A 27,617-nucleotide genomic window follows, 5' to 3' on the forward strand; every position below is an offset into this window, starting at 1 on the left:
TTGAGGTGAGAGCCTTTCTAGCTAACCTCTTCTGCAAGGTGCTCCTGACAATCTCTAACCTACTCAACTACCTCTAAGATTTGCAGGTTGAATTTTCAGTGATTATGAAAGGCTGTGCAGGTGATGAATGAAATATATCTCTATTTTTGATGTTTTTATTGGTATTTATTTCACAGCGAGATACACAAAAAATACGAGAGAGATGCAATTTTGTATTTTCATGAGCCAGCGAGTCAGAACAGTATTAATACAATTACAGATTAGAGCTGGTTTGGCCATCATCATACAGTTTCCATGTTAAGTATACTTACTGATTATTCATCAGGGAGAGGAAGTTTCTCCGACCCATTTTGGCATCTATCTAGTGGTTCGTGAGAGTGACTCCTCTGTCTCCCCACCCGTTTCTAGCCCATAGTGTCACATTCAGGCACTCCAGATTGATTTGAATTTTTTAGGCCACCCTCTTGCTTTATATGTTGCCTTTTCTGCAACCATGTATAGGTCCATGCTCGGCCTCCACTCGGTGACCGGGGAAGTTTCGGTATTCCCCACTTCTTGGCTATGTCTCTTTTGGCGACTACCGGGCCCAGGTTGCATAGTAGGAGTTTGGGGCGAGGTAGGCCTACTTTTGATGGGATTCCCAGTAGGATGTATTTGGGGTCTATGGACAGCTGTGTCTCTAGGACTTTATTCAGTTCTGCTATGATCTGTGACCAGTATTGTTTAGTGAGGTGACAGTCCCACAGCATATGTAAATAAGTGCTTCTTTCCGTCTTACATCTTAGACAGGTCAGAGTTTCTGCCCTCCCCATTGCGTGTAAGCATGCCCTACGTAGGATTTTAAATTGAATCAGTCGCAATCTTAACTTGATGGCTACTTCTCTGGGGCGCATTAGCGCCACCTCCCAGTCAATGCCTTTTAAAACTCCCGTTGTGACTTCCCATTCGGCTCCAAGTGTTGTCAACCTATCTGGAATATTGTTAATCAGGGTTTTATATGTCCATGCGACAGCCTATTTCTGTATTTCCCTTTGTAGTAACCTTCTATCTATTGGTGCGAATTCAGAAATGCCAGCGATGTCTAACTTCTTGGACTTCCATGCATGTTCTAACTGCAAGTATTTATGTCTTTGAGTGTCACTCAGTTGAAATTCCCGTTGGAGTGAGCTAAATGAAATTGGGTCATCCTTCTCTAGGTCTCCCAGCCTAGAAATCCCAATTATGTGCCATTGCCCAAAACCCTAGAGTTTGCTGAGTTCTGGCAATTTTGTTCCCTCTCATAATGGGGTTTCCCACGTATATCTCTTGTCCCATTGCATTTGTCTTTCCACGCCTTTCCATTCTATTGTTCTCTGGGTTGCATGTTGTAATTGTCGTGTAATGTCGAGTTTGAGCCTTCTAAAGTATCTGGCTACCAGCACCCTCATTCCATGTCAATACTGAATATTTCCCCTCATCTGGTAGCTATGGCTAGTATCTTTGTGATGACTTGACTCTACCTTGTGTAGATTCCAGTGACCTGTCTCGCTGCTCCTGTTTTCAATGTCCCTCCTTCCTCTTTTTGGTGATGTAAATACCCTTCTTTGATGAGCCCAACGTGTTAAATCTCAAAACAAGTCCCCCCCCCCCTCCACTTTCTCCCGCCACCCACACACTTTCCTTAACTGCTAAACATGACTACTGTGTCGTAGGTCTAGTCTGAGAGGTCTGTGTCCCCTTCCTCCCCCTAGTTAGTTCCTATACTAACCCTTAACCTCCTGTGTAGTTGGATGTGACGGTGCGTCCTTTTTACTCTCTGCTGCCTGGGTCTAGTATTCTTTGGGGCTTCAGGGTGAGAGGTCTCAGTCGGTCCCCTGCCCCCCACCCCCCTCTTGGTGGAGGGTGCTCTTTGACACAAGTCCACCCCTCTTGTGGCGTTTGGAAGAACAGGATCTTCCTCAGGAAGATTACTTTAAGTTTTGCCGGGAAGAGCAACATGTATTGAATTTGAAGGCCTCTCAGCTTTTCCTTGACAGAGTCAAAGGTGCGTTGTTGCTTTTGCACCTCCCGGGAGTAGTTCAGGAACACCAATATTGAGGCATTGGCATGTCTGGTTTCCCCCTTTCGTCTCATTTCTCGGAGTATTAGGTCGCGATTTTGAAATTTGAGGAAGCGGGAAATCAAGGGCTGCGGGTGTGCCCCAGGCGGCGGTTTAACATTGGGTATTCTGTATGCCCGTTCAATGATTAAGCAGAAAGAGAACTGAGCCGTTGGGAGGGAGTCTCTGAGCCATGTGGACCAGAAGCACCTGCATCCGTTCCCTCCGTTCCTTCAGGAAAGCCTATGAAGCATAGGCTGTTCCTGCGCACTCGGTTTACTGCGTCGTTCACCTTCCACGCAACTTCTCTGGGAGGCCGTCAGTCCAGAAACTTCTTTGCGTAGTGTGTGTGATGTGTCTTCCACTTCAGATATACGATTTTCAGCCTGTGTTACTCTATCTGAAGCATTGCATACGTCTTGGCGCAGGAGAGTCACCTCCGAGTGGATCTCCGCCATTTTCACCTCCAGTATCTCTCTAGAGGCATGGATTGCCTGTAGAAGGGCTTCGTTTTCTGGTATAACTGTTGTTTCTCCCTCCACGCCGGGGTGGGGGGGCATCGCCTTTCATTATCTATCCATCTTCCCTTGCTTTGTTGGTTTGGGTTCCTTATCTCTGGCCATGATTGTTTATTAAGGCTCTACGCCTCCACATGAGAACAGTGGCTCCCGTTTGCCGTTGGGGCCAAGGACTCCCCTACTGCCTGTCTCGCACAATAGTTCTGCAAGTTAATGTGCGTGTTGTCAACTAGTATTTGTTCTGTCCGTTAGGGGTGGTTGGTCTTTTTTAGTGTGTTCAGCAGGGCGAATTTAGTCTGTCCCCTAGCTATACCCTGTGGTGTAATGACCTATTTCCGTGACCCACTCTGTGTACGAGGAGCAACTCAAGTTGGGGGACCCTCGCAACCACTGTATTTTCCTTTTTCAAGTCTATTCCCAGTGGACAGGCGGGGGGGAACCCCCCTCACTGATAAGTCCCCGTCCGAAATGTGGTTCACCCACTGCTTTATCGATCAGTTTATGTACTCCGGGTGTCCTTTGGCTTTTCCTGTGGCGTTGCATTTTTGTCCAGCAAATAAGGGGGAGGGCGGTTAATTCTCAGTCTGGGCACCTCTCCTTCCTTTCTCACCACTTCTTGTTGTTTCGTTTCAGCACCTCCAGCCTAGGCAGGCCTCCCCTGAGCAGTCTTGCCAAGTATCACGCATCAGGCATTAGACTAACACATTTCAGTGTTTTACTCCGCATTACCGCACTGGAATGCATTGTCACGCACAATGTCAGCTGTCACTGAATTGCTGCCTGGCTGTTAAAACTGTGTAGTTGCGCGCCGTGCCCTGCTGCTCTCGCAGGCTTGCAGTTGAGCTATTAAGGCTACTAGCAGTGTGAAGGTTCACACTCACACTGCTACAATGTGTGGCTGTGAATGCCCGCGCAGCATCTGGCCCAATCAGGTTGTGTGCTTCTGGCTGCCGCCGCAGGGGGACGTCACATCCTGCTGCCAGAGCAGGTCTGGGAAGTTTGTGGAGGAAAGTCAGTGGCAGCTGGCTAGTGTTTTGTGCGCAGATTTGCAAATTCAATTATTACATTGGCTCTTGGAGCTTTGCGCTGGTTGCTACTGGCAGGTCGCACTGGGCTAACCGAGGCCGCTGTGTGCACTGCTATTAGCTGTTTTCTTTTCCCTCCCCTGACCCCAATTTCAATACTGCCGGGCGGGCCAGAGTAAGTTGGAGAGGAGACTGCGAGTGATCCGGCCGGCTGTAGCGGCTGCCATGCTGTGTGTCGCCATCGACTAGGAGTACTGGTGAGTGGCCCTCAGTGGCAGCATGGGCAGTGACCTGCTCCGCGATTTTGGTGCAGCCGTGTGCGGACCTGACACTGTGCACGGGAGCCCGATTTGCAGGGGAGTGGAGCAGCGGCCTCTTCCCGGATATACTCCTCAGTGGAGCGGACACCTTAAAGCTGCTCCCTCTTCGCCGCTGACAATTGCTGGCAGCAGCGAGGCCTGCGGGCCGAGGCCTGTGTAACCTGCTCCTACCTGGCTGTTGCTGTTTGACCACCCTGCACACTATTTGAGGGAACAGTGTTGTGTGGGGTCTGGTGACGCTCTGCAGCACGGTGACCTGTGGTGAGGCGGGGCCACCACCAACACCTGTACTTTGCTGCCGCGAGGCCAGGCCTGGTGATTGATGCCTAGCCGCGCCACTGGCTACCTACGAACTTGACCTTCTGAGAGGTCTGCTTTTGCTTTGGGGGAAGCATTGGGGCAAGGCACGGCAAGTGACCCAGCAGCACTTTTCCTTCATCCTGTCTGACAAGAAGGGCAGGTAAGTATGTGATTCTTGTGTACGTGTTCCACTTTCTCCTATGTCAGTAGGTCACCATTGTATGTGTATGTGGCCCAAATGTTAACTCCCCTGACTTTTTTGTCACAATATTGCAAACAATAGTCTCCCCGTTGGTCACTCGACAGTGTTATGGGTGAGCGACTTATGTTATTTTAGATCTCCATGCTGACAAATCACAGTCCAACTGAAGACCACACACCCATCGCCGCAGTGCCACTGCACTCCCTCCTAACTCACCATGACTTAGTCGACATCTGGCGAATTAGCCACCCCAAAGCAACAGAGAGGGCACCTGCGTGACATCTTCTCATGAAGCATGAGCATGAACAGACTACTGGCTTACTACAGGGATGTCTGCATGCGCACTACAAATGTCGAGCACTTAGTCCGAAGGTTGTCGGTTCACACGCCGATTTATCTTAACTCTGCAGTTGGTGCACCTGATCACAGGACAGCTTCATGTAGAGACTCCCCCAAAATGCATCCCGATATCCTCCCTTTAATACCGAGCTACGCAGGGCCAGTGCTGATTACTTCACACATAATGGTAACACTGTGGAGTCTTCTGGAGTGCTCTGTGAGGCCTTTAAGGTGTATATTTGAGGAATATGTATATCTAAACAGTCCATGACTTGGGCACGCACCTCCACACACTGGAGCGTGAGCTGTATTATAAGCTTGAAACTCACTACTTTGACACAGCAAACATGCAACATCTAGCGCACTAATGCGATAATCTTCCAAATCATCAAGAGTGGTTCCTGCAGAGGGAGGCTACCGCACACAATTCGGAGAGGCAGATAGTCTTAGAGCGGGCAGGAAGACTCTTGCAGCCCCGCTCAATAAATAATGGAGTGGGAGTTTGAATGTATATCACAGAACTACTGGACCCCGCAGGAGAATCTTGCTATTCTTCAGAAGATGTCGCCCAGACAATGCTTAGATTTATGCTACTTTTTACATCTCCACCGGCGAAGTTCCCCCTGGCAGGCTTACTGACTACTTTGATTCTTACCGGCACTTTGTTTATGTTTGAAGATTCCGTAAAACCCTAGACATGATTGTTGGACCTGTCAGCCCTAGGGTGGTCTCCCCTTCTATTTTTGTATCGTGCCTCATTTTTTCCACCCTCATTTTTATGTTGGACTAGGTCTCCGGGCGCCTTTTCATTGCCAGGCAGTGTTAAGGTGCAGGTGCTCCCTTCTCCCAAGATGGCTGCCACAGACCCCTGCTACTGCAGGGTGGTCGTTTTTCATAGTAGCACCCTAGCTGCCAGGAGCTGGCTGGGACCCACAACAATGTTGCGATACCAGCCCGCCTTTTTGTCCCATAGTTAGAGTGGGGAAGCTCCTGGAAGAAGCTGGAACCTTCTATAAGGGAGGTGGGGTTTTACTTTTGCCGCCTTGGCTAGAGGTCACCTGACCTAGGGCTACTTAAGAGTGGGAGGGAATCTTGTGTGGTGAGTTGGCCATTGGGGTGAAGCAGAGCTGGAAGAATCCACCAGGAGTGTAGGCGGTAGGGCCTAGCCAGGGACTTATGCCTCTGAGAGTGACAGGATTTAGGTACTGCCTCTTAAGTGAGTGAGGTGCCCTGTGAATCCCACTGATCTTGCCCAGTAGTAGGAGGACCCAGAGACTCTCTGACAACCTGACTAGGAAGGACCTAGTCGCCCTCTCCATCCCTACCCCTGTAACAGAACCCCTTAAGGGCGCCAGATACATCTGCGCCAAAAGACTTCATCTGTCAACTGAGAACTGAAACCTAACTTTAAGAACTGAGACTGCATGACAAGAGCGAGCTGCAAGCCTTGAATGCCAGAGCTGAGACTGCGTGTCCAGGCTGACCTATCAAACTAAATGCTAAGCCGATTGCCAAGTCACCGGGGATCGACCAGGTACTAGCGCTGTGACCCCCGCGCTCCCTGCCCTGGTCTGGGACCCCCGGCAGCGTGCTCCGCTGAGCACCATATCCCCATCCTTAATTTGAGCCCCCCCCCCTGCGACGACGAAGCCAGCACACTCACCGCCGCGGCCTGGAGGCCTGGAGAAGTGCCCTGCTGTGTCGTGAGGCCCTGGAGGAGTGCCCTGCTGTGTCGCGAGGCCCAGGAGAAGCCCGGGGCCCCGTCGCTGCCGTCGCAGCCGTGTGAGGAGGTGCGCAAGGTCGGGGCCGAGTTCCCCCAACGTCGTGAGGACGGACGCCTGCTGACGCCGAGACGGAGGTAAGCCCGGAGGCCGAGATCCCCCCTGGTGCGCCCCCTGCTGGTCTGGAAACCACACCGCACTTGGCCCGGGTTGTCCCCTCCGTGGGAGTCCCCTCCCCTGCCTGCGCGACGGAGAGACCCCGCCGAGGGATCCTGTCCGTGTCCCCCCTTCGGTAATACTGAGCGCGGTGCTCTGTGAACTGCACCGAAGCATAGGGACCCGCTCCGCAAGTCCGGTCATCCTCCCCGCTGGAAGCCGCCCAAAGAACTGACTGACATTACCCTCGTGTGGCGCTTCACGCCACCGACCCTGCTTCCCCAGCCGGAGAGACAAGGAATGCGAGTAGCGCACTGTGTTATATGCTCTGCTCGAAGTAGATTACATGACAAGGAATGCGAGTAGCGCACTGTGTTACATGCTCTGCTCGAAGTAGATTACATGACAAGGAATGCGAGTAGCGCACTGTGTTGTATGCTCTGCTCGAAAGTAATTACCTGCCAAGGAATGCGAGTAGCGCACTGTGTTATATGCTCTGCTCGAACGTAATTACATGCCCAGGAATGCGAGTAGCGCATTGTGTTATATGCTCTGCTCGAACGTAATTACATGCCCAGGAATGCGAGTAGCGCATTGTGTTATATGCTCTGCTCGAAGGTAATGATATGCAACTGATTATGAGTAACGCGTTGTGATAACTGTTCTACGCCAACGTTTCCACATGCAACTAATTGCGCGTAGCTCTGTGTTTTATATGCCTTGCTTCACAGTACTAGGGGCCAGTGGTCACGAGGAGCGCTCAGTTCGACAGGCGCCATGTTAGTGAACCCAATGTTTCCCCTTACAAGTATTACGCTTAGTTAGACGGCCGGTTCAGGGAAAGACTTTACGTAAGCGCGCACAGCGCTAGAATCGAGGTTAGGCACTGCATAGATATCACCAAGAGTGTCGCATGTACTGAACGATGGTATTGTGATTCATGTATTGTCTTGTTATTTCCTGAACTGCAACTGACCAGCTATACTTGGATAAACTTGAAGTGTTTACATAATTTAAACGGTGTGGCGTCCCTTATTGTGTGTGACTCTAGCCCATGAGAAGCGTGTGGTGTATGGTTGCTTAACACATAGCCCTCTGGTTGCCCGACCGGCTCGCGCCACGCTACCGCCTATAGGGCCTGGTGACCCCAGGTTCCTACAATGATAAACAGGACTCTATACAAATAGTCCATATTAATTTTTAACACTGATTTTCTGCCTTTGACTACTTTACTTTATTAGTCACAGACCACCGAAGCAGCGCTGCAACACATTCAAAGTGCTTTACTCATATGTTTCCTGTTTTAAATGTGCACTGAATAGAGGAGAAAGTGCCAGCTGGGTGATTTTTGTGCTGCGACAAAGTACTAGTCAGTCACACAAAAAAAGAACTGCCAGCTAGCAACGCAGGGCCAGGATGGTTCTGTTGAGGGTTAAATGGTCTGGAATAGACTGGGCAGGGCCACATGAGTTATGATGGATACAAATGGAGCTAGAATGGAATTCAGCTGGCTGGGGTGGCTCTGATGGAAGTATGGCGGTTAGAGTGCATTGAGCAGGGGTAGATCTGCTGGAGGTGTGCAGAGTTCCAACACATTGAGAAGCCCTGGCTGTGTCTGATCCTGTCACTGTTTCTGATCCTGTCGATGGAGTTAATATGCACTGAGTGGGTCAGGCTACTTCTGATTTGCTTTTACTGGTGTTAAAATGGACCATATTCTTTTTGTCTCTCATTGGGCAGTAGAATGTCATTCATAAGTACACAAACCGCAGGTATGTACATACCGCTTACAGGCTACCAGATTTCCTATTTGGATTAAAGTTAAACTTCGCCCGGTCTTGTTCACCTTGGATTGTGACTTGATTTTGTTCGCAAGAAAGTGTCACTCATAGTCGTTAAAATGTCACTCATAATTATACTGAAATTGTGAAAATGTCACACATAGCAATTTTAAACCTTGGCAGCTATGCCGGGAACCTGCGGTCCTCTCAGTGCACCCCACGCGCCGCCATTTTTAATCCCTCCTGTGCTCATGACGGCCGGGAGCCGTCATGAGACACGGTGGACTTGTGCTCATGACGGCTCCTGGCCGTCATAACACATGGCCCCGGAAATCCCTCTGGTACGGGCACCAGAGGGATTCCCTCTACACCCTAAGAGCCTCAGGAGCTTCCCCAGCTGCCGAGGCCCCCCCCCCCTGGTTTCCCTAAAATGACGATCGGCGCGCGCGTCGCGCTGATGCAGGCGCGTAACACCCATTGGACTCAAAGGGCTTCAGCCCCCCCGCCCTGCCGTCGTGTGTGGCTGCCCGGGATGAGACCGCTTCCCGGGCACAAATACAGCCGCACCCGAGCACTTCACAGGTCTTAAAAAGACCATTTGCATGTTAATGAGGCCTCGCTGTTGTTTCACCCCTTCTCAGAGCCCCTGCAGCTCCACACTGCCTATTGCTTAAAGATTCAGTCCCCCCGAAATTTTTTCTTAGCCCCCCCTGAAATTTGGCTCTAGTTGCGCTGATGTCATTTCAGTGAAACTGAAATGAGCCAAGAGGCTCATTTCAGTTTCCCTTTCTACATGCTCAGGAGGCTATCTCAGTCTCCTGAGCACGTAGAAAAACGGGAGAGGTATCGTTGGAAAGGGGAGAACCTCCCCTTTCCAATGGTACCCCTCCCAAGTGGATCCCTGCCTGGGAGCCATCCACTAGACACCAGGGAGGAGGGGGCGGCACCTTGGTCAAGGGCCTTTGCTCCTCCCCATTTAAATTTGGCCCAATTTAGTCTTTTTGCCCCCCCTTGGGGGCAGATAGGGGCAGTAGACCCCAATCTGCCCCCCCCGGGGGGGGGGGGGCAAAAAGCCCACTAGACACCAGGGTTTTTATTTTAGGATATAAAAATAAGGGTGGGGACTGCCCAAAACGGGCATGCCCATGCCCCACCCGCAATCATTACAGCCCACTAAACGCCAGGGATTTTTTTTTGCACAATTGTTTTTAGGGTGCGGGCTGCCCGAAACGGGCACGCCAATGCCCCCACACCCCTGCCTCCATTACAGCCTTTGCAGATGGGGCATTGGCCCCTAATCTGCCCCTTCGGGGGCAGAAAGCCCACTTGACGCCAGGGATTTTTTTTGGCGCAATTATTTTTAGGGTGGGGGCTGCCTGAAACGGGCATGCCAATCCCCTCACCCCTGTCACCATTACAGCCTTTCTGCCCCCCCCCCCGGGGGGGCAGAAAGCCCACTAAACGCCAGGGATTTGTTTTTGCACAATTGTATTTAGGGGTTGGGCTGCCCGAAATGGGCACACCAATGCCCCTATCACCCCCCCCGCACAAAAATGACAGTCTTTCTGCCCCCCCACCTCCCTCCCCCCCGGCAGATGGGAGCTGAAACCCCCAATCTGGGGAGGGGGGGCGGGCAGAAAACCCACTAGAACCGGGGTATTTTTTTGTTTTATTCATGTAGGGGTAGGGGCTGCCCAAAATGGGCATGACAATACCCCCACCCCCAGAGAAATTCCAGACTTTCTGCCCCCTGGGATGGCAGATGGGGGCAGTGACCCCCTGATCTTCCCCCTGGGGGGGGCAGAAAGCCCACTAGGCGCCAGCGATTACGCAGGCTTTTTTTATGCGTAGGGGCTGCCCAAAATGGTCAAACCAATGCCCCCACCCCCACAAAAAATAGCCACAGTCTTTCTGCCCCCCTTGGTGGCATATCAGGGCGAACCCCCCTCCCCTGATTCCCCCCCAGGGCGGCAGAAATCCCACTAGGCTTCGACTTTTTTTTTAGCAATATGCCTACCTGTGGATTTTGTGCCCTAACGCAGCTGGCACTTAGGGAAACCTAGCAAGCCTGTACATTTTTTTAAACTAGACACCAAGGGGAATCCAGGATGGGGTGACTTGTCTGGCTCTCACCAGGTTCTGCTACCCAGAATCCCTTGCAAACCTAAAAAAATGTTTTAAAAAACACATTTTCCTCACATTTCTGTTGCAGGAAAGTTCTGGAATCTGCGTGGATCCACAAATTTCCTTCTACACAGCATTCCCCCAGGTCTCCCAATAAAAATGGTACCTCACTCGCGTGGGTGGCTCAAGTACCCGCAACAGGCAAGGGCCCAAAACCTAGTCAGGCAACATCAAAATTACCTAACACAAACCAACCTGGTTTTTGCAAGGGGGGTCCCATGAGTTTTTGGCCCCGTACTCGGCGGCCATCTAGGCAAACATAGCAAACCCACACATTTCTGAAAACTAGATGTGAGAAGTTGGCCTGATATATGATGTCACTAATTCTAGTGTACACCTTGTATCAGTCCAAACAACCCTTATGGTGATTGGTTGTAAAGTCAACCTTATAGACCAGCTATCCTAGTGGTAGCATGGACAAGAGCAGTCTTCGGCTAAACTCAGAGTGGCATGTGAAGCCAGCTGTTATACCATATGTAACCCCTTGAATACCAAATGAAAGGACACCACAACAGATATATATAAAAATAGAATGTATTTATTCTAGTCAAACCCTCAGCACTCTTTATGAGATTCGAGGTAAGTACAACACAGTCTTATTTATGCATACATTAAATCACACAGGTAAGTAATACAGTTAAGCCCTAGGGGCCGCTCAAACCATATACTAAGTAAGTGGTATAAGGACCACTGTCACGAACACAGGATAGGCCTGGGCCTAGGGTATCGCTGGGGCTACACTACACTACCAAAGGTTAGGAAGTGGGAGGCCCACGGGATTCAGGTGCAGAGTGGAAACACTCACGCGTAATGCGTAAAATTCGATAGAATTACTAGTAGTTAGAATTTAACAGTTTTAGGACACTTCTGGTATAGCTAGAAAGTCGAGACTCGGAAACTAGACCCTAGGATAGTCACTACCCTTGTGAGCACCGGAGTACTCAAGTTATCTAGCCCACGGGCTGCGGGTGCATAGGTGTGAACTTGCGTCGGGTTTCGTCGTGGACTTCTATGGATGCCTGAAGGAAAGTTGCTGACAGGCAGTCAGTGAAGAGTGTCCGGTGGATCCCAAGGTGGGGATCGAGAAGGAAGGAACCTGCAAGCAGAAGGGACAGAGTCTAGGTCACCAGCCAGGAGCCGGGAAGGAACCAGGCGATGTCGTGAAGATGCAGGTGAAGAGGTGAAGCTTGTCGCAGCAGCCACGGGTACCAGGAGACGTCTAGGACGACCAGGACCAGGAGGTGAGCTGTCCCACGAAGGCTCTTGCAGTCAGCGGCGTCGAAGTCGAGTCAGGACCCAACAAGCCTTGGCAAGCGGAACCCACGCAGGATGGAGGACTTGCTTCTGGTGCAGACCAGGAAGGTCTGGGGTGCTTCTCTTTCACAGTGGAGCGGGTGCCAGTCTGGAGGAGCCGGACCAGCAAGGTGAAATTAAAGGTTCGTCGTCGCAGAGGTTACTAGCCAACGGGCCAGCAACTGGACAACACGTCGAGCAACACAGGTGCAGAAGGGCCCCACGCAGAACACGTGAAGTGTGGGGAGCTGGTCTTCTTTGCAGATGGTGCTCGGGAATGGGGCTTCTCAATTCCCCAAGCACAGCCTCGAGGGAGCCTCGGAAGTCGTGCTAGTCAGTTACTAGCCACTTTTCCCAAGTCGCTGGTCCCACGTCCCTCGTCGCCTCCACGGGTCTCAGCTTCGCTGGAGATGTGGATCTGGGTCAGAGGTGTCTGGAAGTCTCGGCGCTGGTCAGTCTCTGCAGTCGTCCCTCGTAGGATTCAGTCGCAAAGCAAGCAGCGGTCGCTGGATGGTGCCTGGTTGCCCAGGGTGGTCACTCCTTGGCCACAAGGGAGATTTCTTCAGTCTTCTTCCTGAGGTCGAATGTCGAAGGTCCAGAGTTTCTGTTCAAGTTGCAGATTCAGGTTAATCTAATTTAGCAGGGCCCAACTAGCTACTAATATACTGGGCTAGTGGGCTGGGCTACCTGCAAGGTCCCTCCTATGGGTGGGACCAGGAAGGGGAGTGGCTACACCCCCTTTCCTTTGTCCAGTTTCGCGCCAGAGCTGGGGCTGGAGTGCCCCAGCGCCGGTTTGAACTGGACTAGGCATGGGACACCTTGCGTGCCCCAGGCAGTGTCTCGTTTCATTCAACCCTCCCTGCCCCAATACACTAAATCCTGTCTAGGGTGGTGCCCGCACCTCCCAAGGCAGGACACCTATTGTCCAAGCCTCCCTCGCTGGAAGGACTCCCAGCAGCAGGAGGTCAGACTTGTGTCTGTGGCAGCAGCATCCATTTTGTGATGCTGGGGCTCTGGTTAACTTTAACCGGGTAAGTAGGTTTTAACATGTCTTCTCCCTCTAGAAGGGGGGAATAATATCCTCATTGTCAGAAATGGTATGGGGGTATTATTCCAAAGTGTTAGACACCTTACACGACATGTTTCGATAAAGCCAAACTATAGTTACCATAACCGTTTAAGATTATAAGGCACTTTAAGAGTATATGGTAGGCTATATCATAGAACAGCTATAAGGACATGGTTCCGAAAGCTGCAGACAGGCTCAGCTCATGCTAGAGCACCATCTCACATGTCACCAAGCACTCTGCCTCCAGGATTGTTAAGGCCTGCCATAGGAGTGGCTGATAGGTACACATGTGTCTATATATAAGGTAGGTATAGGAATACTACACCTAAGCAAGGGGTGATTACACGACATTGCCCCAGCTGAGTGATCAGCCAGTTGTGTCTGATTGGAAGGCCAGGCCAGGGGTGGCATAATACATGCTGCAGCCCCTGGTAGGCCTAGGGTACACCTATGCCCTGGGTACCTAAGGTACACTGTACAGGGGCCAATAAGGTGATCCTATCCAATTGGGTTTTGCACCTAAAGTACATAGTATTAGTTTAGAGAGAGAACAGCTGGGCTGTGGGTCTGATTAGCAGGCCCACAGCCACATCTAAGTCGAAAACCAGTGAAGCAAAAGCAAAAAGTGGGGGTTAACATAGAAAGCAGACCCTACTCTCCTACACTAGACACCCGGGGAATTTGAGGGAGGTATGGCTTGCGTGGATCCCCCAACATTTTCTTACCCAGAATCCCCTGCACACCTCAAATTTAGCTGAAAAAAAATCACTTTTTCCGCACATTTTTGTGTGGGAAAGTTGTGGCATCACCGGGCTGACACAAATTTCCTACCACCCAGCGTTGCCCCAGGTCTCCCGATAAAAATGGTGCCTCACTCGTGTGGGAGGCCCAAGTACCCGCGTCAGGAATCCCTGGAATCCCGCGGGGTGGGTGAAAATTTGTGGATCCACGCATTTTCCAGAACTTTACACCACAGAAATGTGAGGATAATGTTTTTTTTGGACATTTTTTTAGGTTTGCAAGGGATTCTGGGTAACAGAACCTGGTGAGAGCCAGTCAAGTCACCCCATCCTGGATTTCCCTGGGTGTCTAGTTTTCAAAAATGTACAGGTTTGTTGGGTTTCCTTAGGTGCCGTCAGAGCTAGGGTTAAAAAACTACAGCTAGGCACTTTGCAATAAAAGGGTAATTTTTCATTGTGAAAATGTGGTGTGTTCACTTTGAGCCGTTTCCTGTGGTGGGCACTATGCCTACCCACACAAGTGAGGTACCATTTTTATCGGGAGACTTAGGGTAATTCAGATTTGTAAAGCAACTGTTATTACCTATTGACTTTCGATGCATTTCTGCCTTCCAAATGAAAGACAATGTGTAAAAAAGAAGTAATTTTGAAAAATGATTGATAATCTCATGCTAGTATGAGTATTCCCAATTTCGGAAATGTGCAAGTATCTACTGTTTCTAAACTCTATATTTTGTTCCCATTTCAGAAATACATAGGTGTCTTCCATACCGATTTTTCCATGTATACATTTTCCCAGAATAATTGCTATATACCCGGCACATAATAAAAAACCATTGCAAGTCGCTGCTCAGTTTTTGGCTCTGGGTTCGTCGGGTTATTGGTGAACCTACAAGTCATATATATCCCCACAACCAGTAAGGTCCAGCGGATGTAACGGTATATTGCTTTCAAAGAGCTGTCATAATTATAGGAAGTTACAGGTGAAAACGTTGACACAAAAGGCTGTTTTTTCTCAACTAATATTAAATTTTTCCTATATTTAACTGTTAGTTTCTATAAAGAAACCTTGAAGGATCTACACAAATGACCCCTTGCTGAATTCAGAATTTTGTCTACTTTTAAGAAATGTATAGCTTTCCAGGATCCAAGGAGGTTAAAAGCACAAAAAATAGCAAAAATAGGCTATGTCCCAGAAAAATGCCAAAACTCTGTTAAAAAATTGGGTTTTATGACAGAAGTCTGTCATTCCCAAAAAGCTGGGAAAATGGTGATTTCAGCCCCACATACCATTTGTAGGAAAAAAACCAGATGCTTTCATTTGCAGCACTTTTTTGCCATTGTTTGCCATTTTTCTCCCAAAAACCAAAATGTAGCTGTATTTTGGCCAATTTCTGGGTCCCCTCCACGGGAATCCACAAACCCTGGGTACCTTTAGAATCCCCAGGATGTTGGAAGAAAAGGACGCAAATTTGGCGTGGATACCTTATGTGGTCAAAAAGTTTCAGGGGCCTAAGCGAGAACTACCACAAATAGCCCACAAAAGGCTTAACACAGGGGGGAAAAGGCCTAGCAGCGAAGGAGTTAAGGATGTAGAAGAGGTCTTCCTTGTCTGCCGCTCCGTATGTCTTGGATCCCAGGTGTCCAGTCTGGCCTCTTTCTCTGTTTCCTGTATTCAGAGGCCAACCGGGACCTCTGCTCCTACCAGGCCAGCCTCTCTCGACAGGCCCCAGACAAGTTGGAGCTCCGGCCTCGGACTGGATTCCACCCAGCGCGGTATGGGTCGCCTCTTCGGTCTCCTCCACCGTGCCCGCCTCCCACAACAGTGGTGTCTTCCTCAGAGCGCAGCAGGACTGGATTTCGTTCGGCCGCGCAGCACCGGTCACCTGCGTGGCCTACTGTAGACTCCGCCACTCTCTTCGGTGTTCGGATCAGCAGGACCTTTGTGTTTCTCAAGCCCCCAGCCCACTGGCGGGACTCTCTGGTACCCTGGTACCCCCACGATTTGTGGGGTTCACCTGATGGGGGAGAGACCCTCTAGACATCGACCCCCCCTCACCCCCCCCCCGCGTTCACTCCTCCACTTCTGTTCTCTTTCGGCCCAGGGACGTCACGTGCCTGCTGGTACTGCATCCGCCCTGATGCTTTTTCGCTTTCGGGCATCTCCCGAGCCCTTATCTGGATCTCAGCAGCCTTTTTATTGCTGTATGTTTCCCTCTAGCTGGGGCATCGCTCAGATATGCTCGATGGCGACTGAAGAGCAGGATTATGAGCAGGATATTATGTGGGCTGCCGGAGCTCTGAGCAGACGCGGCTTCAGCCATGCTGCTGGCCACGCCCCCGATGAATTAACTCTTGAACGTCAGCCTGGATTGGACAGGCAGCTAGCAGAATTAACTCTTGAACGTCAGCCTGGATTTGACAAGTAGCTAGCAGAGTATATGTAAGTCAGGCTTAAATGGTGAATTTTCTTTTTAGATTCAGTATTCAGCTTTTATTTTGGATGCATTTAAGCTTGCATGTGAGGGTAAAAGGAGGCCTTTATACGAGGTGTTTGAATAGTCCAGTCTGAACAGCAAAATGGCTGTGGTGTTAGTGGGCGAAGGGTGGTAATGGAGTAATGTACATATGGTTGCTGGGAAAATGTAGGTGATGGATAATTTTTTCCAGTGGTAGATATGTTTTGTAGGAACTGGAAATGTAGTCTGGTAAACCTACATCGTTCTTTAAAGTTTTGAATTTTTCAATAGCTATTCTTAGACATTGTTATTCCAAATAAATGTTGATAAGCAGTGAGGTTTTCCCAAAAATGATTCTGTAAATTGAAATGGTGATATGGACACCAAATATAATAAGTGTGGTACAATAATTTTATTTTCTCAATCGTAGCCAACGAATTCAAACATGAATTGCACTATTCATCAAAGATTTCCTTAGTTTTTATGATAATGTATGATACATTCTGATGGATACATCTGCCAGTGGATTCCTCACCTTGTGAATATCCCCTGCGCCAGCAACATTCGGAAACTTTTGTAGCAGTCCACGCCGATGGGGTCGAAGACGACGTCACAGAGACACGGCTCCGCTCGCGACTCCGCTGACGTCACCGGCTCCATAAGAAGACCACATCGGCGTGATGACGTCAGTTCCGCCCTTTTTTTCCGTGCCGTCGACGCCAACGGATTTCGGGAATTGCTGTTGGTAGCTTTACTGTTACTTTGTTTTTCTTCTGGGTTTCCCTGTTTCTCTTCGAAAAAGATGTCGACGAAGAAGTCGGGTTTCAAGCCCTGTCGGGAATGTGGCAAACACATGTCGATCACAGATCCACATGACGACTGTGTTTGGTGTCTCTCATCCGACCACGATGTGGATGGTTGCTCTTGCTGCCGCAAGATGAGCTCCAAAGCTCTAAAAGAAAGGGAGGCAAAGCTTTTCATCGCTAACATGAAAAAGGAAAAGAGAGGAAGAAGGAAGTCAGGATCGAGGTCACGATCGAGGTCGGCGTCGAAGTCGACTTCGGGGCATGCTTTGCGAACCAAGAAGCATAAGAAGAAGAGGAGGCATTCTTCTCATCATCACTCTGATAAGAGTTCGGCTCCAAAGTCAAAGTGCCGGCTCGACGCCGAAAGGAATCCGTGTCTCCTTCACCTGTCCCGGATTCTCCTGGTCCTTCTTCTCTAGTGACTTCGCCGGCTACATCTCTGGTTCCGATGCCATCCCTGGCGCCGGTTCCATCCCCGGTTCCGGTTTAATCTCCGGCTCCGTCTCTGGCCCCGGTTGAGGATCTTCAAGTCCCGGGTGAGTCTGCGACACCGCTTATTCCACCGTCGGCGCCGGTTGGCCCGAGTCCGGTGATGCCTGACCATTACCCTGCGTTCCCTGGACCAGGTCAGGACCCCTCGCATTATTTAAATGATATGTACGGGGTATTCGCTAGAGCCATGTACACCACTGGTGCACCCGCGGGTCCGATGGGTCCAATGGTGTTTAATTTGGGGCTGCCGCAAGTCTATCCGCAGGCCCCTTTCATGCCGTTTTTTCCAGCGACGCCGTCTTGGCATCTACCGGTGCCGAGGACGTCGATGCCGCTTCCATCGTCGCCGGCTCGACCTCGTTCGACGCCGGCTGCTCCTGCGCATCCACGTTCGATGTCGGTGCCGTCGGATTCGAACATGGCGCCGCCGACGCCGCTTGTGCGGATTCGATCCAGAAGGGAAGCACAGAGAGTGGTGGATGAAAGGAGGTACCTTTTGGAGGAAGCTGAAGATGGAGAGCTGGTTGAGTCTGATGAGGTGTATGAGGAGCTTAAGGAGGCTAGTGGACTGGATTTGTCTCCTGAGTGGGAAATCACTCCACCTTCAGATGAACCCTCAAAAGATGTGGCTCCGTATCATGCGGTCATCAGGAAGGCTGCGGAGCTGCTAGATCTTCAGTTGCTAACTACGGAGTTCAGATCAAATATTCTGAGGTGCTGCATTCGCCCACTACAGTTTCGGAGCCTTTGTTGCCCTTTAATGAGGCCATTGTTGACCCTGTAATGGAGGTATGGCGTAAGCCTTTTTCTGCTCCTGCAGTCTCTAAGACGGTCGCAAGAAGGTATAGGGCTGCTCCAGGGGATCCTGAGCTTTTAACGTGCACCCATCGCCTGAGAACCTGGTGGTTCAGGCGGCTTGCTCAGGTAAATCCAAGGGTGCTTTCCTTCAGGTTCCAGGGGACAGAGAAGCTAAAAAGAGAGACCAGTCGGCCAAGAAGGTCTTTTCATCGGCCAGCATGGCCCTTAAGTCGACGAATGCAACTTGCTTGTTGGGACGCTATATCCATGCGCTCATGGACTTGGCGAAGAAATTGGCACCAAAGCTTTCTGAGGAGGATAGAGTCGGCTTCAATGAAGTTTTGACTGATGCCCAGGCGGTAGCACGCCAAGTGATACAAAGTGGGCTGGACACGGCAGACTCGGTAGCGAGAGTCATGGGGTCTTCTGTTGCCACTAGGAGGAGTGCGTGGCTGAAGTCTTCTGAGTTCTCCCAGGATGTACAGTCGACTTTGTTGGACCTGCTATTTGATGGATCTGGTTTGTTTGGTAAGAAGGCAGATGCTACTCTTGAACGCTTTAAGGAGAGCAAGGCTACCGCTAGGTCTTTGGGCCTTCGATCCCAGTCAAGGGGGTCTTTTAAAAGATACAGAGGCTTCGGAAGGGCATCCTTTCGTTCTTACAGACAGACCCAGCAGCAGCAGCAGCAGCAACAGCAGCAAAGCTCTGTATCCAAAGGTTACAGAGGTAGAATCAGGAATCGCTCACGTGGCCGTCAACTCTCCTCCTCCTCTTCCTCCTCCTCAGCCCCTCCCACCACCGCAAAGCAGCCCTAGATCCGCCATTCTGGATCATGCTGGTCCTTTGGGGGGCCGGCTTACCCATTTTCTACAAGATTGGGAATCTGTAACTACAGATCTCTGGGTTCTGGATCTTGTAGAAAATGGGTACGCCCTTCCCTTTCGGGAATTCCCTCCAAATTACCCTCCTTGTCAAGGGGCTTGCTCGGAGGACCACCGTCTTCTCCTGCAGGAGGAAGTCCTGGAGTTGTTTCAAAAAGGTGCGATAGAGGTGGTTCCAGAGCAGGAGAGGGGTCAGGGATGCTACTCCCGGTATTTCCTGATTCCGAAAAAGGACGGCAGATTGCGTCTGATACTGGACCTCAGAATCTTGAATCTTTTTCTAAAGCAAGAGAAGTTCAAGATGCTCACCCTTGCTCAGGTTCTTCAAGCGCTGAATCAGGAGGACTGGATGGTGTCGATCGACTTGCAGGATGCGTATTTCCACATCCCCATCCTGAAGTCGCACAGGAAGTATCTCCGGTTTACGGTAGGATCGCAACATTATCAGTTTGCGGTCCTTCCGTTTGGTCTTACTACTGCACCCCGAGTCTTCACGAAGGTGATGGCAGTGGTGGCAGCCCATCTCAGAAGGTCAGGGATCTCGGTTTTCCCCTATCTGGACGACTGGCTGATAAAAGCGGAGTTGCCAGAGAAGGTGCTACATCATCTGCAGGATACAACTCAGCTGTTGTACAAATTGGGTTTCTCGATAAACGTGCCCAAATCTCACCTGGTGCCCTCTCAGCGCAACCTGTTCATAGGTGCGGTACTGGACACTACTGTGTGTCGAGCATTCCCTCCTCCTCAAAGGATTCTCGACATACAGGAAATGATTCCTTTGTTTTGCAATGGAGCGGTCGTTCCAGTTCCTAAAGTCCTTCGCCTGCTCGGCCTGTTTGCTTCCTGCATTCTGTTGGTCAACCATGCACGCTGGCACATGAGGGCGCTCCAGTGGTGCCTCCGCAGGCAGTGGTATCAGCACAAGGGAGATCTCAGGGAGTTTGTGAGGATCTCCAGAGAAGCTGCGGCGGATCTGTCTTTGTGGAGCGTGGAGGGCAATCTGTCTCAAGGAAAGCCCTTTCATCTACCTCCATCGGTGGCCACGGTGATTACGGATGCATCCACGTTAGGGTGGGATGCTTCTCTGGGGGATCTGGAGATCAAGGGTCTTTAGTCTTCAGAGGAAAGGTTGCTTCACATCAACCTTCTGGAATTGCGGGCGATTCGTTTGGCCCTCAAGGCCTTCCTCCCTTCCCGGTCAATCTGTTCAAGTCCTGACGGACACTACCGCGATGTGGTATGTCAACAAACAGGGAGGAGTGGGGTCTCTTTGTCTCTGCAGAGAGGCTCTGCGTCTATGTTCCTGGGCTCAGGACCATCAGATTTGTCTGATGGCAAATCATCTGGCCGGGGATCTAAATGTACGTGCGGACAGTCTCAGTCGGCAGTTCTCCGCCGACCACGAGTGGAGGCTCCATCCGGAGGTGGTTCGTCACATCTTTCGAATGTGGGGAACTCCTCGGGTGGACTTGTTCGCCACTCACGAGGATGCTCACTGCCCGTCATTCTCCAGTATCTGATGCAGGAAGCGTTGGGGGACGCGTTTCAGTTGAGTTGGAGCTCTCGACTCCTTTACGCGTTTGCTCCCATACCCTTGATTCCTCGGGTTCTGAGGAAGATTCGCCAAGACCGGGCCTAAGTCATATTGATCGCCCCGGATTGGCCAAGAAGGGTGTGGTATTCAGATCTTCTCCACCTCTCCTCGTGCCCTCCGCTCCGTCTCCCTCTGAGGGCAGACCTGCTCTCGCAGTCGGAGGGGCAGGTTCTTCACCCCCACCTCCAGAGCTTACACCTTCATGCCTAGAGATGGAACGGGGCAACCTGAATTCTTTTTCTCTCCCACCTGATGTGGTAGATGTAATTTTGTCTGCCAGACGTCATTCCACCAAATTTATATATTCCTTTTTTATTTTAAATATTTTTTTATTTTGTACTTTCAACAGTGCACATTTAATACATATAATACATTCGTTTATTCATTTTCGCAACCTAGTCTTTCAAGTAAATTTCAAAAACAAGAAGACAATTAAGAAAAATAGAAAGACCAAGTATCATGTAAACAGACTAATATACCAATATAGCTCTCGTCAATCCCAAAGTCAAATTTTTCCAAGTAACCAGGTTTGTCAGATTACCTAGTTAACAGTTTACCCTACTCCAACTCTCCACCGCGCTAAGGGCCCCCAAATTCTTATGCCTAGAGCTCTCCCCACTCTCCCTTTCCTTGCATAGATAGGTTTTTCTAAATTAAATATAGATATTAAATTTGCTAGCCATACATGCATAGACGGAGGGGATTTGTCCAACCAAGCCCTGGCTAGAATTAATCTATACACTGCCATTGCCACAAAAATAAATTCCCTCTCTATATTTCTGTTACCATCACAATCTATTCCTAGCAGAATACATAATGGTGACATGGATATCTGTAGGCCTAGAGTATTGTTAAAAAAAGCTTTGATATCCCTGATTAGAGTATATAGTTGTGGGCAAGTGGCCAGCATATGAATTAAGTCAGCGTCTAATGTGCTGCATCGAGGGCAATGTATCCCAGTTGTACCCCCCCATTTAGCAATTCTAGCAGGCGTATGATATAGGGAAAACAGAGTCTTATAATGTTGTGATTGTAGGGGGCCAGAGCATAAAATATTAGACCCCAAGTCCAATGACTCCTGAAACTCCTCCATTTCTCCTCCCAACTTCTCTGCCCACTTACGCTTATGTTTTTCTAGGTCGTCCACTTTAGTTTGAGCTAGTATTGCGTAAGCTGACCTGATACCATGGTGGCCGCCCGTAGTTAAAATCTCTAGAAAGTCATTTCTATTATATCCTGCTGAGCCACCACTTTTCTGTCCCAAAAAGCTTCTTAGTTGTAGGTACTTAAAAAAATCTCTCCTGCTCAACTTAAACTTGTTTACCAATACCTCAAACTGCACCAATCCCCCATCCCCTATTAGATCCCCTGCTTGGTTAACACCTTTTCTGTTCCATTCTGCCATTACTGTATCAGAAAAAATTTCTGAGGGGAGCGATTTGTTTTTATATAGTTTAAGATACCTATTATACCGCCCAAGACCCATCTTCCTCATAAAAGCATTCCATACATATAGGGCCGCATTTAACGTCTTGAATTGCTTCCTTCTGAGATACCCATACTCAGTGGAACATAGCAAACAATTTTCTGCATCTTGTCCTAACAAAATTGCGTATATGTCGGTAGATTCGGTCGTTACTCTTTGAAGCATCCCCCCTCCTCCAATTAATCCTTGCATATATTGAAGGGCAGTTGCCAGATAGTATAGTCTAAAATCCGGGGCTCCCCACCCCCCCCTGTCTCTCGCCAATGTCATAAATTTATATGCCCTACGCGTTTTCCCATGTGCCCATATAAACTTGTTAAGGATACCCTCCAACATATTAAACCATTTTGTTTCAAAGATTAACGGAATTGTTCTAAATAAATACAGGAATTTCGGCAATATACTCATTTTTAACACGTTGGTACGACCTACTAAAGAAAGGTGTAAATTATTAATCCTATTTAGATCTGATTTTACATTCTCAAGGAGGGGAGCTATATTATTCTCTACAAGAGTGTCTAATTTTGCAGATATTGCTATCCCTAGGTATATCGCCGAGGTGGTCACCCTGGAGTCAGTGTACAAAATGGCTGCGTTCAGAACTATCTGCGTCTTAGATCTATTTAGCTTGTAGCCTGATATTTTTCCAAACTTATTAGCCTCCCTTTCGATCTCTGTAATAGCTAAGCCTGGATTCGGAGTAAGTATCGCAACGTCGTCTGCGTACGCCAAGATTTTAATTGACCGACCGTTTAAAACCATTGGTAGAATCTCTCTATTTCTGTCCAGTTTCCGCAAAAAAGGTTCCAAAAACAACGCGAAAAGCAATGGAGATGAAGGGCAGCCTTGTCTCGTCCCCCTAGAAATTGCAATTGCTTCTGAGAATCCTCTATTTACCCTAATTTTAGCTGTTGGGCAATGGTATAGAGCTCGGACGGCTGTTATAAAACCTTCCCCAATACCACTCCATCTCAAAACTGCCCACAGGAATCCCCAGGCAACCCTGTCAAAAGCCTTCTCGGCATCCAGCAGCAGTGCTGCTGCCGGGTCACCCAGGGATTCCGCGGCGTCAAACACCGTTATAAGTGTCCTAACGTGCTGGGTAGTTCCCTTTCCTGGTATGAAGCCGTGCTGGGATGCGCTTACTAACTGCTCTATATCGCCTGCCAACCTAGTTGCCAGCATTTTTGAGTAGAGTTTAATATCGGCATTCATAAGAGTAATGGGTCTATACGAGCCCGGGAGTGTCGGAGGCTTGCCTTTTTTTTGGATGACTATAATATCCGCTGCTCCCCAAGACTCAGGAGGTGAGCCTCCTTGCTGTGTTAATAGCATAATATTAAACATATCCACCCCTAAGCTGTCTTGGAAGACTTTATAAAATTCTACTGGAATTTGGTCTGGCCCCGCCGCCTTCCCTGAGGGGAGACACTTGATTGCGTTCTTAAACTCATCCAGATGGAAAGGAGCATCAAGCCCAGCTTTGTGTTGTACCGACAAAGAGGGAGCTAGGACATCTCGTAGATAGTTATCCACCTCAACCTCTGCTAAAATATTCCCTTCCTCACCAGTATACAATTTAGTGTAGAATTCCCGAAAAACCTCCCGGATAAGCTCGGGATCTGAAACCAAATTCCCCTGGCTATCCTGAATTTCCTTAATATCTGTCATAGCAGTTCTTTGCCTAGTTCTGACAGCCAAGAAGTGCCCAATCCTCTCACTTAATTCATAAGAATCTTGTTTATGCCCCATGTATTTTTCAGCTGCTTTCACGCTAATCCCCTCGGTAGCATCCCCTATAGGTGGTCTAAATTTGTACTTTGGTGTGGAGAGAAGTCAATTGATCCTTTGAAGGCTCGTCTATCTAACATTCTACAGTTTGCCCTTTCTCTTGCTCAGCAAGGCTTTGCTGTGGCTACTGTAAAAGGATACTTATCGGCTTTGTCGGCTTTCCTTTGCTTGCCGGATCAGCCGTCATTATTCAAATCACCTATTGTTCTTCGTTTTCTTAAGGGCCTCACTAACAGGTTTCCTCCTGCTCCCTTTATTGTGCCTCGATGGAACTTAAACCTTGTCTTGACTTATCTTATGGGTTCTCCCTTCGAGCCCTTACACAAGTATCCCTTGAGACTGTTGTCTTTTAAGACGGTTTTTCTCATTGCAATCACATCGGCAAGGAGGGTAAGTGAGCTTCAAGCTCCAAGTTCAAAACCCCCGTTTTTGACCATTCATGCTGAAAGAATGGTACTCAGGACGAGGGCTGCATTTCTGCCTAAGGTGGTAACTCCCTTCCATCTGGGGCAGTCCATTACCCTTCCTACCTTCTATCCTCCCCCTCACCCTTCCAAGGAGGAGGAGAGACTTCACCGCTTGGACCATAAGAGGGCGGTGAGCTTCTACCTGGACAGGACAAAAGACTTCAGAGTTGATGACCAGCTCTTCGTGGGCTTTGTTGGCTGCAGGAAAGGTCGAGCGTTGCACAAGCGCACCCTTTCCAGATGGATTGTCTTGTGCATCAAGATATGCTACTCCCTGGCTGGTAAGGAACCTCCAGAGGGTTTAAGGGCTCATTCCACTAGAGCAAAGTCTTCCACTTCTGCTTTGTCTAGGGGGGTTCCTGTGGAGGGCATTTGTAGGGCGGCAACTCGGGCCTCCCTTCACACCTTTGCAAAACATTATTGCTTGGAAACCGAGGTGAGGAGGGACGGACACTTTGCTCGTTCCGTCCTTCAGGACTTTCTGGTATAGAAGGGTGGACACCCTCCTCCGGGAGTGGGACTACTGTGGGAATCTATTCACAAGGTGAGGAATCCACTGGCAGATGTATCCATCAGAAGAACAAGTTACTTACCTTCGGTAACACTTTTTCTGGTGGATACAGTATCTGCCTGTGGATTCCTCACTTACCCACCCGCCTCCCCGTTGTCCACCCTTGTATACCTTTAGTATATGATGGTGTTTCAAGTTATATTTATTACTGTCAAAGGCAGTGTGTTGTTTCTTTTGCCTTTCTATTTATTCTCCACACTGTGTGTGTTGCTTGTATATTACGTACTGTGTATACTGTGTATATATTGCTGTCAGTCCGTCCGTGTGCCTCGAAGGCACGGGAAAAAAGGGCGGAACTGACGTCATCACGCCGACAAGATCTTCTTATGGAGCCGGTGACGTCAGCGGAGTCGCGAGCGGAGACGTGTCTCTGTCACGTCGTCTTCGACCCCATCGGCGTGGACTGCTACAAAAGTTTCCGTATGTTGCTGGCGCAGGGGATATTCACAAGGTGAGGAATCCACAGGCAGATACTGTATCCACCAGAAAAAGCGTTACCGAAGGTAAGTAACTTGTTCTTTAGGTTGCTTATATATTTGATATTATTAACAAGATTGTACTCTATCTTGACAAAGCCTGCCTGCCATTGGTGATTGCTTTTGGGTTGAATGTTTACAGCAATTATTCGAAATGATGCTTTCTTCCTCATTCTTTTCTTCACATGGCTCTTATTGTACATTCACTAGCTGGCCCTTTAGTTCCTGTAGCCATTAATGGAGCCACTTCCTTAATGGATCTTGTGGCATACAGTTATGTTTATCAAATGCTAAACACTGTGTCTATTAAATTGCCCAAAGTGTGCTTACAAGGTTATAGAAGTTATATGTTCCTTGCAAATCATTTGCCTGGGATGGATGGCATGATTAATTGATATTTATAAATTGTGCTAAGTCAGATATTGTTATGTCACTCTCTATAGCCATGTTCACATGTTTGAGAGTTTAGATTTGCTTAAGGCCATGTTGAAATAGGACCCTAGAAGCAATGAAACTTCTATAAAATAGCACAAAGTACGCGTTTTAAATTCAGCTAATATGTCAATAATAGAACTTAGTCCTTTTTCTTTCAACGTCTGTGTGACAAGTTTGACATGTTTGATATGGTTTCAACATTAAACAATGAAATGTTTTTCAGGCTGCAGAATTGCTTAATGACAAGTTGTCACAGTGGCAGGACACATGTAGTGATGCTACAAAAGTACCAGAAACAGTTGTTGGTATGGTACATGAATTGAAGACTCCAAGTACTACTCCAATTTCGGGAACTCCACAGCCCTCCCCCATTGTGGGAAGAAACAAGCTGGTATTTACTGCTTTACTATTGTATATGTGTTTCTCTTCTGTGGATTAAAGTTCACATTTAATATTAATCTCAGAATAGTTATAATGGATTAAAACGGAAAAGCGTGTAGTTGGTACTATGGTTTGCCTCCGCATTTATCTGTAGATCTCACTTCAAGTGTTTGAAAATGAAGATTCTGGTTGATGCTGTTTTTATTAAATGTTCTAGGGATAAGTAACAAACCACTGAAACTGCCACTGCTGTTGCTAAATTGTGCCAGAGTACCCATAATTCCAACTGTCCTGTATTTGTGTAATCTTGTTTGTGGAAAACTGACCGCCTCTCTATTGTGTTGCTTACAAAGCCTCCTAGTACATTGAATTGCTCCTCATGTCATATTTCACCACTGTGTTTTTATTGCAAATAGCAGGTCCTCTCCTTACCACCAACAATTACCAGAGCCACTCAGTTCATTTTATTACCCAGGAAAAAAATTAGAGAACATTGCGTGCAACAGTTTTTCCTCAGGATGTCGTCTTTTAGGGAATATTTCCTATTCCAACTGCCCTCCATATAGGGCCTTTTTTGCCGACTTACATTATTATTCAGGCAGGGTGTCTTTTCATTACAATGAGGTTTAAATAATACCAATACAGTTATGTTTGAATATAAATGTATTTTAGATTAATAAAATAAAGTAGGTTTCTAATCCATCTAGACAACACAATTACATTCAGGCTGGATCTGTCCTCGATCTCTCATTTCCCCGTTTGCAACTGTTTGTTGCCAGGGGTCTTGGAATAGCTTGATTGCCTCCATGAATACAGACAAAAACACTCCTGTCAGACAGTTAGCTTGATGGATATGATACACTGAAGACCAGTTTCTGGGTCGTATGTCCTCATCCAAAGGAAATAGGAGAGTCTGTCGCATTGTCAGCCATCATGTAGCCAAGCTTGATTTTTTTTCTCTGTTTCACATTTTTTTTGTTTATTTTCAAACATTAGTTTAACACAGCATCAGAATACATTTGTGAGGTAGATTAAGCAGATTCTTCCAGTTCCCCACCATCCACCTCTGCATGCAGAATTCTAACAGTGACATTATTGTTGGGCGTTGAAATTAGATAAGATCTAACGCTTAAACACCAAACTAACTGAGCTACTAATATCTTGTACCACTGTCATACACTGCTTATGACCTAATCTGTTATATCACTTATGACATTTTCTTTAACGCAAGTTAAAATCCTATTACCATGACTAA

At 48.5% G+C, this 27,617-nt stretch overlaps 1 protein-coding gene across 1 annotated transcript in view; it reads left to right on the forward strand.

Annotated features, from left to right (window-relative positions):
• Window positions 1-27,617, forward strand: part of BAIAP2L1 (BAR/IMD domain containing adaptor protein 2 like 1) — a 586,052-nt gene that overhangs the window by 391,232 nt on the left and 167,203 nt on the right. Inside the window, exon 8 of the mRNA XM_085629004.1 lies at window positions 26,205-26,372. Coding sequence (XP_085485130.1) covers window positions 26,205-26,372 — 168 coding nt within the window. The remainder of the gene's footprint in view (window positions 1-26,204; window positions 26,373-27,617) is intronic.

This window comes from Triturus cristatus, chromosome 10 (assembly GCF_964204655.1).
Source record: "Triturus cristatus chromosome 10, aTriCri1.1, whole genome shotgun sequence".
In the NCBI taxonomy this organism is placed as follows: domain Eukaryota; kingdom Metazoa; phylum Chordata; class Amphibia; order Caudata; family Salamandridae; genus Triturus; species Triturus cristatus.